The sequence below is a fragment of the Emys orbicularis genome, chromosome 13 (assembly GCF_028017835.1).
Source record: "Emys orbicularis isolate rEmyOrb1 chromosome 13, rEmyOrb1.hap1, whole genome shotgun sequence".
Classification (NCBI taxonomy): Eukaryota; Metazoa; Chordata; order Testudines; family Emydidae; genus Emys; species Emys orbicularis.
In genome coordinates, this window is record NC_088695.1 from 2,083,212 (window position 1) to 2,097,981 (window position 14,770).

The window sequence follows — 14,770 nt, forward strand, 5'->3', positions numbered from 1 at the left end:
CTCCAGCAGCTCTGAGACCTTCTCTCTAACCCCCGCCCACCATCCCAGCTCCTTCTCAGCCCCACTGCCGGGGCTCTGCCCCCTTCCAAAACCCATGGAGAGCCCCCGCCCTCCTCCCAGCCCACCCCACAGCACCTGGGAACCCTCCTCTTCCCCCTCTGTGTCCCCCCCCCGCATTGAAAGCCCCATGATGCCCCCTCCAAGACACTGACTCCTCCCTTTGAAGATGTGTGCCATCTCCCCCCCCCCCCCCCCCCCCGAATTGTGCTTGGGAAATAAAGAGTTAAAAGCCGCCCCGTGGGGGTGACTGATTGGGGGGGGGTGTGAAACTGGGGGAGGGGCTACAGAGCACTGGAATTGGTGGGGAAAGTGGGATCAAGTTAGTGATGGTTTCAAGGCTCCCCCTGGTGGCTCTGCCCCACCTCCTAGCGCTAGCCAGGTGGGGCATCGAAATGTCCTGCTACCTCGAGCCATGTGACCGCTGCCAACCAATCAGAACCTCTGAACCCCCCCACCACCACCACCACCGCTTCAAGATTCCTACCCCCAGCGCCGGTCCTGGTCTCTCCCTGCAACGCAGGTGCTGGGAGGGAAGCAGGGTTCCTAGGGGTGAGCGCCCTGCGCTGCCGTCCCGGACCCCTGGGTCTCATTCTTGGTCTCCAGCTCCCTAGGGGTGAACGCCCTCCATTGCAGTCCCGGACACCTGGGTCCTATTCCCCATCCCCCTCTCCAGCTTCCTAGGGGTGAGCGCCCTGCACTGCCGTCCCGGACGCCTGGGTCCCATCCCCTCCCCCCGACTCTCATAACTTCACCAAGGGGAGTTTTAAAGGTTTATTTAATGGGTTTAACATTTCCGCATGAATCCACCCCCCCCCCAGACCGAGTACAGCCCCCCAGAAATCAGCCCCCCCCTCCGGGCTCTGCAGCCCCCATGCTGGGGGGGCCCCGCCGGCCCCCCAGGGCTATTTCAGGGCTTTGGCCACCGTCTCGTAGGCGAGTTCGATCTCCTCGGCGTCGGGGCAGGTGCTGGCGAATTCCTCGCGGGCATAGGCGTTTCGCAGGTACCGGTGGATCCCCTCCAGCGCCTCCGGGATGGTGAATCCCCGATACTTCTTACACACGACCTGGGGGGGGGGGGGCACGGGGGTCAGGCCCACAGAGCGCCTGGCACTGATGGGGCCACAGCCCGACCCACCGACCTGCAGCTAGATCCACGGCCCGACCCACAGCCTGACCCACAGCCCCGCAGCTCCACGGCCCGACGCATGGCCCCACTGCCTGACCCACAGCTCCACGGCCTGACCCACAGCCCTACAGCTAGATGCACGGCCCCATGGCCCAACCCACAGCCTGACCCATGGCCTGACCCACGGCCCCACAACTCCACGGCCTCACCTACGGCCCTATAGATAAACCCACAGCCCCGCAGCTAGATTCATGGCACCACAGCCTAACCCACAGCCAGCCCCATGGCTCCACAGCCTGACCCATACTCCTATAGCTAGATCCATAGATCCACGGCCTGACCCATGGCCCCACAGCTAGATCCATGCCCCACGGCCTGACCCACAGCCCCACGGCCTGACCCATGGCCCTATAGCTAAACCCATGGCCTGACCCACGGCCCCACAGCTAGATCCATGCCCCACGGCCTGACCCACAGCCCTACAGCCTGACCCATGGCCCTACCGCTAAACCCATGGCCTGACCCACGGCTCCACAGCTAGATCCACGGCCGGCCCCACAGATATAGAGGTTGGTAAAAGATCGAGAAAGCACCAGCCAGGCCCACCCGTCCCGCGCTCACCGGCCGCTCCCAGATTCTCAGCCGGGAGCCGGAGCCCCCAAGAGCAACAGAGCCGGGGAGAGAGAAACACCGACACCGAGCGAGAGACCGAAAAACAGCCCCAGAGAGAGCCCGGCAGCAGGATCCCGAGCTACCGAGCAGGGCCCTGGGGCCAGAGGAGAGCGCCCCCCGCTGCCCCCCACCCCCCAGCACAGCGCCCCCCGCTGCCTCCCACCCCGCTCAGCACCGTGCCCCCCGCTGCCCCCACCCCACAGCACAGCGCCCCCTGCTGCCCCCCACCCTGCTCAGCACCGTGCCCCCTGCTGCCCCCCACCCCGCTCAGCACAGCGCCCCCTGCTGCCCCCCACCCTGCTCAGCACCGTGCCCCCTGCTGCCCCCCACCCCGCTCAGCACAGCGCCCCCTGCTGCCCCCACCCTGCTCAGCACCATGCCCCCTGCTGCCCCCCACCCCGCAGCACAGCGCCCCCTGCTGCCCCCGCTCCCCACAGCACAGCGCCCCCTGCTTCTCCCACCCCACAGCACAGCGCCCCCTGCTGCCCCCGCTCCCCACAGCACCACGCCCCCTGCTGCCCCCACCCCGCAGCACCGCGCCCCCCGCTGCCCCCCACCCCCAGCACAGCACCCCCCCGCTGCCCTCCACCCTGCTCAGCACAGCGCCCCCCGCTAGCCCCCCGCAGCACAGCGCCCCCCGCTAGCCCCCCGCAGCACAGCGCCCCCCCGCTGCCCCCACCCCGCAGCACAGCGCCCCCCGCTGTCCCCCACCCCACAGCACAGCGCCCCCCGCTGTCCCCCACCCCGCAGCACAGCGCCCCTGGCGCCGGCCGTGGCTGGGAGCGGCGCCCCCTGGTGGCCGGCCCCGGCCCTGCGCCCCCACCTGGACGATGTGCAGCTTGGGCAGCAGGTTGCAGTCGGCCAGCGTCAGCTCGTCCCCGTCCAGGAACTTGCGGCTCGAGCGGGTCTCGTCCTCGGCGCTCGTCTCGTCCACCTCGTCCGGCAGCGGCGTCATCAGGTAATTGTCCAGCACCTTGAGCGCCTTCAGCAGCCCCTTCTCCAGCACTGGGGGGGGAGGCAGCCAATGAGACGCATGGGCAGATGGAGGCCAGCCAATCAGAAGAGAGGGTGAAGGAAGCGGGGCAGAAAGAGAGAGGCGGCCAATGAGAACAGAGCAGAGATGGAGGACAGCCAATCGGAAGGGAAGGTCATGGGAGTGGGGCAGTCAGAAGGGCAACCAATGGGAATCCAGCCAGTCACAAGAGGGTAAAGGAGGGGAAGCCAATGAGAATAAATAAGGAGATATGTGGCAGCCAATCAAAAGGGGGAGAAGCTCATGGGAGCAGAGAGGCAACCAATCAAAATCCAGGGAAGCCAGCCAATGAGTGTCAAGGCGAGATCGGAAGCAGCCAGTCAGAGGAGAAGGTAACCCAGGAAGGCCAGGGAAGTAGCCAATGAGAATCTAGTGCAGATGAGGGGGGCACCAATCAGAAGAGAGGGTAATGGAGGCAACCAATGAAAATCAAAGCAAGATCAGGGCGAACCAATGGCAGACAGGAGCAGCCAATGAGAACCAAGGGGAGACAGGAGCGACCAATGAGAGGCGACAGAGGGATTGCAGCAACAGAGAGAAGGAGGCAATTAGAATGAGGAGGGAACACAAGGGGCAGCCAATGAGAGGACAGAGCTGGAACCAATCAGAACCAAGGGGAGAGGAGCTGGCAAAGGGACACAACCAATCAGAACGGAGAGGAGACAGATACCGCCAAGAGAGGGAGCCAATGAGAAGCAGGGGGTGATTTGAGGTGGGAGAGACACAGGGGAAGAGACACAGAGGGGCCGACCAATGACAAGGGGCAGCCAAGAGAAAGAGCCAATGAGAACAAGAGAGCAATAAGTAGCAGCAGAGAGACAGCCAATGAGAATGGAGGGGCAGAGGGTGTTGACTGAGAGGCGGCCAATGGGAACAAAGTGGAGTCAGAGGGGCAGCCAAGGAGGAGATGGAGGTTGGTGAAGGTTTGCCCACGAGGCAGCCAATGGAAAGACAGAGAGCGACCTGGGGCAGCCAATGAGAAGTGAGGGGTTTCCCCGCCCCCTCCCGCAGGGGGATTCCCCCCCGCCCCTCCCCCCGCCCCAGGGATCCCCCTCCCCCACTCACCGGGGTCCTGCGCCGGGTTCGAGTTCTTGATGTAGGCGGAGAACTTGGCGAAGATGTCTAGCCCGGCCGTGTTGGACTCGGGGTTACGGGCAGCCAACCTGGGGTACCTGGGGGGGGCAGTGAGAGATGCAGGCATGTGGGGTCCCCCCCTCCTTTATCATCCACCCCCCAGACACTCCCTCCTCACACACCCCAGCCCCTGCCACACCTCCCCTCCAGCCTCCAAAACCTGCCCTCATACCCTGCCCTAGTGACCCCCACACCCAGAGGATCCAGCTCCCCCACCCCCCCCCAAACCAGGAAACACACCCCTCCCCCACCCGGAGGTCTCAGATCCCCCCATTTCAGTGAACTGGTGGGCGGAGCTGCCCACGGGCGTGGCTGAGGATTGGTCCTTCCCCGGTGGCCGGCAGAACTCCCTGCCACATGACGGGGTCCCATCCCGCACTTCCCCCGCACACGCCCCCTGCCACCCCGGACCGGGTCCTTGGCACGTACTTGGGGGGGCACAGCACCTCCTCCAGGAACTCCTCGATCTTGTTGGTGTCGGTCCGGACCTCGGTCCCATACATCAGGAAGGGGAGCTGCCCACCCGGGCAAAGCTTCTGAACCGTCTCAGTCCTCCTGCAATGAGAGAGGGGGGCTGCAGGTCGGGAGTGAGGGGCACCCGCAGAGCTGGGGGGAGCCCAGGGCTGGGCTGGCTGGGGCTGCGGGTCGGGAGTGAGGGGCACCGGCAGAGCTAGGGGGGGCAGGGCTGGGCTGGCGGGGGCTGCGGGTCGGGTGTGAGGGGCACCGGCAGAGCGGGGGGGGGCAGGGCTGGGCTAGCAGGGGCTGCGGGTCGGGAGTGAGGGGCACCGGGGGAGGTGGGGGGGGCAGGGCCGGGCTGGCAGGGGCTGCGGGTCGGGAGTGAGGGGCACCGGCAGAGTGGGGGGGGGCAGGGCTGGGCTGGCGGGGGCTGCGGGTCGGGAGTGAGGGGCACCGGCAGGGCTGGGCTGGCAGGGGCTGCGGGTCGGGAGTGAGGGGCACCGGCAGGGCTGGGCTAGCAGGGGCTGTGGGTCGGGAGTGAGGGGCACCGGCAGAGCTGGGGGGGGCAGGGCTGGGCTAGCAGGGGCTGCGGGTCGGGAGTGAGGGGCACCGGCAGGGCTGGGCTAGCAGGGGCTGTGGGTCGGGAGTGAGGGGCACCGGCAGAGCTGGGGGGGGCAGGGCTGGGCTAGCAGGGGCTGCGGGTCGGGAGTGAGGGGCACCGGCAGAGCTGGGGGGGGCAGGGCTGGGCTAGCAGGGGCTGCGGGTCGGGAGTGAGGGGCACCGGGGGAGGTGGGGGGGGGCAGGGCCGGGCTGGCAGGGGCTGCGGGTCGGGAGTGAGGGGCACCGGCAGAGTGGGGGGGGGCAGGGCTGGGCTGGCGGGGGCTGCGGGTCGGGAGTGAGGGGCACCGGCAGGGCTGGGCTGGCAGGGGCTGCGGGTCGGGAGTGAGGGGCACCGGCAGGGCTGGGCTAGCAGGGGCTGTGGGTCGGGAGTGAGGGGCACCGGCAGAGCTGGGGGGGGCAGGGCTGGGCTAGCAGGGGCTGCGGGTCGGGAGTGAGGGGCACCGGCAGGGCTGGGCTAGCAGGGGCTGTGGGTCGGGAGTGAGGGGCACCGGCAGAGCTGGGGGGGGCAGGGCTGGGCTAGCAGGGGCTGCGGGTCGGGAGTGAGGGGCACCGGCAGAGCTGGGGGGGGCAGGGCTGGGCTAGCAGGGGCTGCGGGTCGGGAGTGAGGGGCACCGGCAGAGCTGGGGGGGGCAGGGCTGGGCTAGCAGGGGCTGTGGGTCGGGAGTGAGGGGCACCGGCAGAGCTGGGGGGGGCAGGGCTGGGCTAGCAGGGGCTGCGGGTCGGGAGTGAGGGGCACCGGCAGGGCTGGGCTGGCAGGGGCTGCGGGTCGGGAGTGAGGGGCACCGGCAGAGCTGGGGGGGGGGCAGGGCTGGGCTAGCAGGGGCTGTGGGTCGGGAGTGAGGGGCACCGGCAGAGCTGGGGGGGGCAGGGCTGGGCTAGCAGGGGCTGCGGGTCGGGAGTGAGGGGCACCGGCAGGGCTGGGCTGGCAGGGGCTGCGGGTCGGGAGTGAGGGGCACCGGCAGAGCTGGGGGGGGGGCAGGGCTGGGCTAGCAGGGGCTGCGGGTCGGGAGTGAGGGGCACCGGCAGGGCTGGGCTGGCAGGGGCTGCGGGTCGGGAGTGAGGGGCACCGGCAGAGCTGGGGGGGGGGGCAGGGCTGGGCTGGCAGGGGCTGCGGGTCGGGAGTGAGGGGCACCGGCAGAGTGGGGGGGGGGCAGGGCTGGGCTGGCAGGGGCTGCGGGTCGGGAGTGAGGGGCACCGGCAGAGCTGGGGGGGGCAGGGCTGGGCTGGCAGGGGCTGCGGGTCGGGAGTGAGGGGCACCGGCAGAGCTGGGGGGGGCAGGGCTGGGCTGGCAGGGGCTGCGGGTCGGGAGTGAGGGGCACCGGCAGAGCTGGGGGGGGCAGGGCTGGGCTGGCAGGGGCTGCGGGTCGGGAGTGAGGGGCACCGGCAGAGCTGGGGGGAGCCCAGGGCTGGGCTGGCAGGGGCTGTGGGTCGGGAGTGAGGGGCACCGGCAGAGCGGGGGGGGGCAGGGCTGGGCTGGCGGGGGCTGCGGGTCGGGAGTGAGGGGCACCGGCAGAGCTGGGGGGGGCAGGGCTGGGCTAGCAGGGGCTGCGGGTCGGGAGTGAGGGGCACCGGCAGAGCTGGGGGGGGGCAGGGCTGGGCTAGCAGGGGCTGCGGGTCGGGAGTGAGGGGCACCGGCTGCGTCTCACCCACCGTTTCGTGTCCACCGTGGTGACGTTGAAGGTGACGCCTTTGAGCCAAAGCACCATGAACAGCCGCTGGGAGAAGGGGCAGTTCCCGATCTTGGCCCCATCGCTGCCGGCCTGGCACAGAGCAGAGGGGTCTCAGCAACCGCCCAGTGCCCGGTCCCACCTCCCCCAGAGCGTCCATCTGCCTGCCCCCGGCCTGCCCTGGAGCTGCCCCCGCCCCCCCCCCCTCCCGCCACATGGTGCAGGGCTGCCCAGCCTCCCTCCCCCCCGTGTTGTCTAGGCTGCAATACCAGCAGCCACCACCAGGGGGCGCCCCCAGCTATAACGCCTGATAGGTTTCCTGCTGCCATACCCCCCTTGGCCACCAGATGGCGCCCCATTGCTAGACAGACCCCATGGGGGTGTGGCTACCATACCAGCCTTGACCACCAGATGGCGCTCTAGGCCTGCCCTATAGGGACCCTGCAGCGGACTCCCCTTTTGCAACTCCCCATAGCCCCCCTCAGCTCCCCCAGGGGCTGCGCTCTGCCCCCCACCCCCTCCTGCTCGGTACCATGGGGGCGGGGTGGGGACTGGATCTCAAGGGATATGGGGGGGAGGCGCACCCCATGGGTTGGGGGGAGTCGCTGATTGACAGGCCCTCTCCTGACAGTGCCTTGGGGGCCGATGGGGGGCCTGGGGGAGGTGTCGGGAGGGGGAAGCAGCAGGAAAGGGAAGGGCCTGTGGGGTGAGGTAGGGTCTGCGGGGGGGCAGGGGGGAAGGAAGGAGGGTGTCTGGGGGAACAGGGGGTGGGGGTGCGGAAGGAGGGATGTTTGGGGGTGGGAGAGGATGGGGTGGGGGCAGAGAGGAGAGTGTGTCTTTGGGGGGCAGGGGTGAGGGCAGGGAGGAGGGGATGTGTATGGGGGTGTGGGGGGCAGGGAGGCGGAGGTGTTTGTGGCAGAAGGGGATGGGGTGGGGGCAGAGAGGAGGTGATGTCTATGGAGGGCAGGGGGGCAGGGAGGCGGGGGTGTCTGGGGCCGGAGGGGGTGTATAGGGGCGGGGCAGGAGGGGGTGTTGGGGGCTGGTAGGAGTGTGAGGTTTGGGGCAGGAGGAGGGGCACAGATCTCTGGCTGTTGGGGAGGGAGTTGGCTGGGGGGCAGCACCGCAAGGGTTAAGCCCCCCCACCCCCTCCAGTTCAGGGGGTCACAGGACACTCTGCGCACCCCCTCCCCCCACACACACACCCCCAACGCAGGGGTCACAGAGCGTGGCCCTGGGAACAGGATCCCGGCTCCCCAGCCAGATCCTGCTGCCCATTGCCAGCACCCACCAGGCCCCCAGCCAGTTGCCATAAAGACGCCCGGCAACCAGCCCCCTCCACCAGGTGACAGGCAGAGCCAGTTGCTGGGCAGCTGCTTCACACCCGCCCTTTCTACCAGCACCCACAACTGGTGCCTTTGGATACACAACCTGACACACACACAACTACCCCCACAAAGGGTGGCTACAGTGACACAAGGCCCCGCTCCTCTCAACTGGGCCACACCCACAGCCGGTTGCTGTAGAAACAGGTCACACCCACACACAAGGTGACTTGCCTGACCGGTTGCCATGGAGAAACAACACACTCCATCCAGTGATGGTTATTACAGAGACGCAGCCGGCCCTCCCTGCCACAACAGCCGTAACCGGCAAACCCGGACATCTGGGTTCTCTCCCTGGCTCTGGGAGGGGAGTGTGGTCTAGTGGTTAGAGGGGGGGGGCTGGGCCAGGACTCCTGGGTTCTATTTTTTGAGTGACTACCTGTCTCTGGATGACGGATGGGACACGGGGCCTTCCCCATCTTGGGGCCACCAGCTCTGACCCAGCCCCTGGGCAGGGGCCCAGCTGACTGGGTGCGGGGGGGGGGGCACAGCGGGGGGGATCCGACTTGGGCTGGGTTTATGGGTTTACCTTGAGCCGGGGAGGGGGAGGCAGCCGGTGGCTTTGAGGACGATTCATCCCTAGCCAAGTCCCAGAAGAAAAATGTTAATGCTGGGCAGGGAGTAGCAGGGGGTTGGGAGTCAGGGGCACCGGCAGAGCTGGGGGGGGGGGCAGTGCTGTGATATCAGGGGGCTGCGGGTCAGGATTGAGGGGCACCAGTAGAGCTGTGTGTCTGTCATATGCCCTATACCGTGAAATGCTGCAGTGATTCCCCTTTGACTATCCCCTCCCTGCTGTCCCCCGTGGGTCCAAGCCCCCAGCATCCACCCTCACCCAGTCCTCAAACAACCAGAGCCCCGAGATAACGCCCGGCACCCACATTCCCACCTCCAATCCGTCCCCCCTCCTCCTGGGCCGGCAGGCCCCATCCCTGCCCGACACTGTCTGAGAAAAGGAAATGCAGGGCCTGTCCCTTTAAAACCAGCCCCCCTTTCGTGTAACGCCCTCCTGGTCCTTACCCCAGCCCCGGAGAGACATTCCAGCCCCAGGGACTCCAGGACGGTTTTATAGGGAGACTCGCCCTTCCCAGGTGCAATCTGGCCAGGCGGAGCCAGGAAACGTTGAGTCAACCTGAGGCAGGTTCTTTACTGCACTGTGTTTGGAGCCCACTCACCCCTGTCCCTGCAGTGATGTCACCCCAGAAAGTTCTTTCATTCACATTACTCCACCCCCTTGGGTTAATTAGTTCCTTCCTCTAACTTCAGTGTCCCCCCCACCCCGGTCATGGAACTGCTGCGGGGAGCCGGGTGGGGGTCAGCAGGGGGCGCTGGGCTGCGGGGGTCAGGACGGGGGCTCAGCAGGGGGTGCTAGACTGCAGGGAGCAGGGCAGGGGGCTGAGCAGGGGGCGCTGGGCTGCGGGAAGCAGGGTGGGGGGAGCAGGGGGCACTGGGCTGTGGGGAGCGGGGTGGGGGTCAGCAGGGGGCAGGGCAGGGGGCTCGGCTGGGGCCTTTCCAGAATCAGCCCCCCCCCCCCCCCGCACCAGGTGCTGCACAGACACATAAGGAGAGAGGCAGGCCCTGTCCTGACGAGTTTACTCTCTACCTAGAGAAACCAGAGAGAAATCAGGATCCCCATTCAACAGATGGAAAAACTGAGGCACAAGAGATCAAGTGACTTGCCCAGGTCCCCCCTCCTAGGACTGGGGAGAGAACCCAGGAGTCCTGGCTCCCCACCCCCCTGCTCTAACCCACTGGACCCCACTCCCCTCCCAGTGCCAGGGACAGAACCCAGGAGTCCTGGCTCCCCCCTCCAACCCAGCAGACCTCACTCCCCTCCCACATCGGAGTCCTGTTCTGCCATAACTAAAGTTACACTAATTTGCAGCTGCGCTGAAGTCCCAGGCGCCGCACCCCAGGGAGTGGGTGAGCCCAGCCCAGGGAAACCAGCCCTCAGCCCTGTTTGGATTTTAAACAGACAAAGAAAATCTGGTCTGGGAACCTGCTGCAGGGGAAAACAACAGGAGACAAGGAGGGGTAGCTAGGAAGGAAACCAGACACAGGAAGGACCATGCACAGCTGAAGATGGAACCCAGGAGTCCTGGCTCCCAGCCCCCCTGCTCTAATCACCAGCCCCCACTCCGCTCCCAGAGCCAGGGAGAGAACCCAGGAGTCCTGGCTCCCAGCACCCCCTGCTCTAACCACTATCCCCCACTCCGCTCCCAGAGCCAGGGAGTGAACCCAGGCGTCCTGCCTCTCAACCTTCCTGCTCTAATCACTAGCCCCCCCCCCCCCCCCGTCCCCTCCCCTGGGAGAGAACCCAAGAGTCCTGTTTTGTATCCCTGCCCCACCCTGATCCAGACACACACACGGAAGAAAGAGATAGAAAGAGGGGAACAGAGCAGACACAGAAAGAAAGAAAGAAAGAAAGAAAGAAAGAAAGAAAGAAAGAAAGAAAGAAAGAAAGAAAGAAAGAAAGAAAGAAAGAAAGAAAAAGAAAGAAAGAAAGAAAGAAAGAAAGTCGAAGGAGGAGATGCAGATCAAAGTGGAGCAGAAGGAAAGGTCGTGGCTGCGTTACTCAACTACTGGGGCGTACGAAGCTCGTACAAAGTTTGGATTAAGATCTCCCAGGGGTGAGATTTGAGGGGGGGCTTCCTCCTAGGGAGGGAGAGAAAAGAGGAGTGGGAAAGACCTGTGAAAGAGACAGATGGTTTAACCGAGCCCATACCCAATCACAGCCCAGTTAAACTGGCCAGAGAGAGAGAGAGAACAAAAGACAAGCAGAGAAGGAGGGAAGGAGAGCGAAACAGAAGAGGAAAGGGACAGAGCCCCTGGCTGTGTAAACAGAAGCAGCCCCAGTTTGATTGTCCAAGGGGATCTTCAAACCAGTTGAAAAGTTTTCCTCCATTGACCTTTTCCCCAAATCAAATGTTTCAAACTGGTGGCAAAAAATTGTTCCTGCCGAATCATTGTGTTGGGTTTTTTTTTTTCCAAACTGGTTTAAAAATTGCCCCAGTTTTGGGTGTTTCAAACCCCACTCTGGGCACACTGCTTTCCGAGTGGCTTTATTTCGGTTTAACTTAGTCCAGTTTCTCAACACCGGCCTTGTTTACATGGGAAATTCGCTGCAGTGTTTGAACGGATGTAGGTGCTCCACGGATGCTTTAGAAGGCCTGGTCGTGGTTTCATGTCACTACGTGAAGAGAGTTGAGTCTTTCAGACGGATGTACAATTAATTCGAGTTGGCTGCATTCGAGGTAGCGTCTCCGGGCATAGCCTAGCTCCAGTGAGATTGTCCACAGGACAAATGAACTCCCAAGATCCCAAGAGCGGGCGGATTACCGCTGATCGGTTGTGCCGTTTCAACCCGAAGCCTCAGACTTGACCCGAAACGGCTTTCAAATCATGCGCGAATTTGAGAGTTTGAACATTTTTCATTCCCGAAGTGGGAGGAAAAGCCAAAATCTCAACATTTTACGCCACCCGGAAATCTGACCAAAACCCCCCCAAAAAACCCGCTTCCGGTCAATCAAAACATTTGGTTCATATCAAAGAGTTTCATTTCAGTCTGGATCTTTTTAAAACTCAAACTTCCAGCCCAAAAGTCATTTCCAAGCGAAAATCGAAGCTTTTCATTCCAAGAATGGCAAAAAACGGGATGTGTCAACATTTGCCAAACTTTTCCCCCCCAATTTTTTCGCCCCGGAACAGAAACGTTCATTGAAATTGACACTTTCACAAAGGAAATTTTGGTGCTGAGAAACTGAGTGTTCCCCCCGCAATGAAAAATGTTTCATGGAGAAAATTCTCCTGCACTCCATACAGTCGTTGGGCCAAGCCAGGCACAAGTAACACCGCACTCAAGGGAAGATTAATCCAGGACTTAAGTGCTTTCATTAACCCTACAGCCAGTCGTGATTTTCCAACAGCTCTTTTTGCGTCAAAAAGTGTCGCTTTGTTGAAAACGTTGGCAAAACAGGGTCGGTTTTGACAAATCGCCCGACTCAAAAAAAAACCACCGATAAAAGTTGTTTGAAAGTTTTGTGGCTACGTTTTCAAAACAAAACAAAATTCCGATTTTACGATTCAAACCGACTTTTTATCGGGACACAAGCTAATCAGACTGAAAGAAGTTTTTTTAAAAGTTTGAAAACGGGAAGACAACATTCGATTGACCCAAACCGACCAAACGTTTGGGTTTTTTTCATTCACGTCTGGTGGAAATGGCCGCTTTTCTCTCCCAATTCAGGACCGTACAACTTTTCAAAGCTCTAAGATATTCGTGGGCTGGGGAAGCCAGCATCAACCCACTTCGGCTGTGCATGGAGCGATTTCAAATCAGGTTAGAAGCGTCTCAAAGCAGTTTGTATCAGAGGGAGGCGAAACTGCTGTAAGACCAGGGCTTCACGTGCTCTGCCGTGGGAATTCAGATCTAGCAGGGGCCTACGGCTGGAAGTTGAAACTTGACAAAGTCAGAGGGGAAATAAGGTGGACATTTTTTAACTGGGAGGGGAATTAACCAGTGAGACAACTTGCTGAAGGATGGTAGAGTCTCTGTTTTTAACTCAAGACGGGCTCATTAGCGCAAAGATCTGCCCAGGCTGGGCCAGGAATCGACACAGGGAAGTGCCAGGCCTGTGTCAAACAGACGCTAGATCACAATGATCTTCAAATCTAGGAATTTCTCCGCCCCTCTGGGGGCTGAATATTAAACTTCAGGAGTCCAGGTGCTGAATAAATGGGTGGAAGTCAACGGAGAGCAGCTAGATCAAGCGGCCAGATCAGGGCTCGTGACGCTCAGTGGTTTTAGATTTGGGCGTAGGCCAGGCCGGAGAGAAACAAAACACGCCCGCCGAGGGAATGAAAGCGATGCAGAGAGGAGGCCGTGTGTATTTGCATGCGGTGCTAACTTTAGCTTCTATCCGTCTGACTCTCCCACCTAGGCCAGTCCTGTAAGAGGGTCTTCTGCCAAGCCCGTGACATCCAAGCCACGCTTTGGAAACGTAGTTCAGGGATCTACACGCAGATCTGAGAGCGGGAGCCGGGGCGGCCGCAGCAGATTGTTCAGTTCCTTGGTCATTTTGAAAAGGTGGTGTTGGGGGGGGGGGGGGGGCTAGTTGGGGGGGGGTAGGAAAACCTTCTTTCTGGTCGAACGCCCGGCTGACGAAGCAGTTTCATTTTCAACCCTTTCAGCGTCGGAGGAGAGGAAGGATGCAGGCCGCAAAGTTAATTTCCCCCCCGGCCAAAAAAAGAGAAATCAATCAAAAAGCTTCGAATTTTTCTAAGCCACAAAGTTCGTCTCACCAGCCCCGAATTCGGGGAACGTCGGGGGTCCCCCAAGCTGCAGTTTTCACACACACGCACCCCAAAAAACAGTTGCACCCCAAGAAGTGCACCCAGCGGTGGTGCGGTTTTGTAACTGATCTATAGGGTACGGGACAGACCCTGTGTGTGGTGGTGGGATCCCGGTGTCCCGGCCCAGCATAGCTTCTCCCACGGCCCACCCGGGCGTGGCCGGCTGGGGCCACGGCATTTTGGGGCCGGCTGGCCGCATGGGCCCAAGTCCGTTGAAGACACTTCCCCAAACGGGGCAGACGTGAGTCTCCGAGCGACCCCGGGAAAGAGTGAGGGGGGGCGGGAAGGCGGGACCCACCCAGAGGCCGGGGAGAGAAAAGGGGGAGCGAGGCAGAGCCGGAGAAGGAAGGCAGGAGAGGGAAGGAGGCAGAGGAAGGAAGGAAGTGGGGGGGGAGGAAAGAAGGGGGCAGAAAAGGGGCCGCGGGAAGGGAGGAAAAGAGAACCGGGGCCAGGCGAGGGGTGCAAAAAGGGGTGTGAAAAAGAGGGAAAGGAGGTGTGAAAAAGAGGGAAAGGAGGTGTGAAGAGGGAAGGACCCTGGAGGGAGACAGGAGGGGTGAAAAAGCGGGAAAGGAGGAGAGGGGGTGTGAACGGGAGGAGAGAGGAGTGTGAAACAAGGGCAGGGGGTGTGAAAGGGGAAGGAGAAAAGAGGGGGGCAGCGAGAGGAGGGGAACAGGAAAGAGTCGGAACCCCCCACTTCAGGGGGAAGGAGGAGGAAAGTTGATCCCCCTCCCCCCCAGATAACCAGCTCCCCCCTCTCCCCTCCCCCACCCAGTCCCCGACCCGGAGGGGGGGGATTCAGAGGAGTGAAGGGGAGCCGGGGGGGGGACTCTCTCCTCCTTCCCGGGTTCTCACTCTCCTCTGGCCCCACTCCCGTTGGGGGACGGGGGGAGCAGGCCGGGCTCCCCCCGGGAAGGGGGTCAATACGGAGCGGCTCCGGAGTTTAGGGTGCCCCCCCCCGTGCTTACCTTGACGAACAGCTCCACCTGCGTCTGCTCCTCGGCCATGGCCCGGGGCTGGCTCCGGGACGGGGGGTTAGAAACGGACAAATCCCCCCAGCTCCGCGGCTCGGGCGCGTGTCAAGGCTCCCCCACGGGGCGGGAAAAGCCGGGGCCGGGCCGGGGGACGCGAATCGCCCCACTTCGGAGTCCTACGGGCAACTCTCGGCGCAACACGGAGCCGATCCGGAGCGCGGCGGGTCCGCCCCGCGGGCCCCACCCAGGAAGAGAGTGAGTCACCGGGGAGGGGAGGGGGCAGGCTGGGGCGTGGGGGG

The 14,770-nt window shown here is 63.2% G+C and overlaps 1 protein-coding gene across 1 annotated transcript; it reads right to left on the reverse strand.

Annotated features, from left to right (window-relative positions):
- Positions 1-962: 962 nt before the first annotated feature.
- Positions 963-14,550, reverse strand: CLIC1 (chloride intracellular channel 1). The gene is made up of 6 exons (XM_065415645.1): positions 14,466-14,550; positions 6,753-6,862; positions 4,455-4,580; positions 3,957-4,063; positions 2,682-2,863; positions 963-1,124 (listed from the first exon to the last, which is right to left on the reverse strand). The coding sequence occupies exons 1-6, from the start codon at positions 14,502-14,504 to the stop codon at positions 963-965; spliced, it is 726 nt and encodes a 241-aa protein (XP_065271717.1). The 5' UTR covers positions 14,505-14,550.
- Positions 14,551-14,770: the final 220 nt, after the last annotated feature.

What these genes read in the sequence shown, in the direction of transcription:
- CLIC1 (XM_065415645.1), bottom strand. Translation starts at nt 14,504, where the DNA reads ATGGCCGAGGAGCAGACGCAGGTGGAGCTGTTCGTCAAG. An exon ending in GAGGTGCTGTGCCCCCCCAA is followed by an intron (nt 4,064 to 4,454) that starts GTACGTGCCAAG and finishes TGCCCCCCCCAG; the next exon opens with GTACCCCAGGTTGGCTGCCC. An exon ending in CCAAGCTGCACATCGTCCAG is followed by an intron (nt 1,125 to 2,681) that starts GTGGGGGCGCAG and finishes CCCCCCCCCCAG; the next exon opens with GTCGTGTGTAAGAAGTATCG.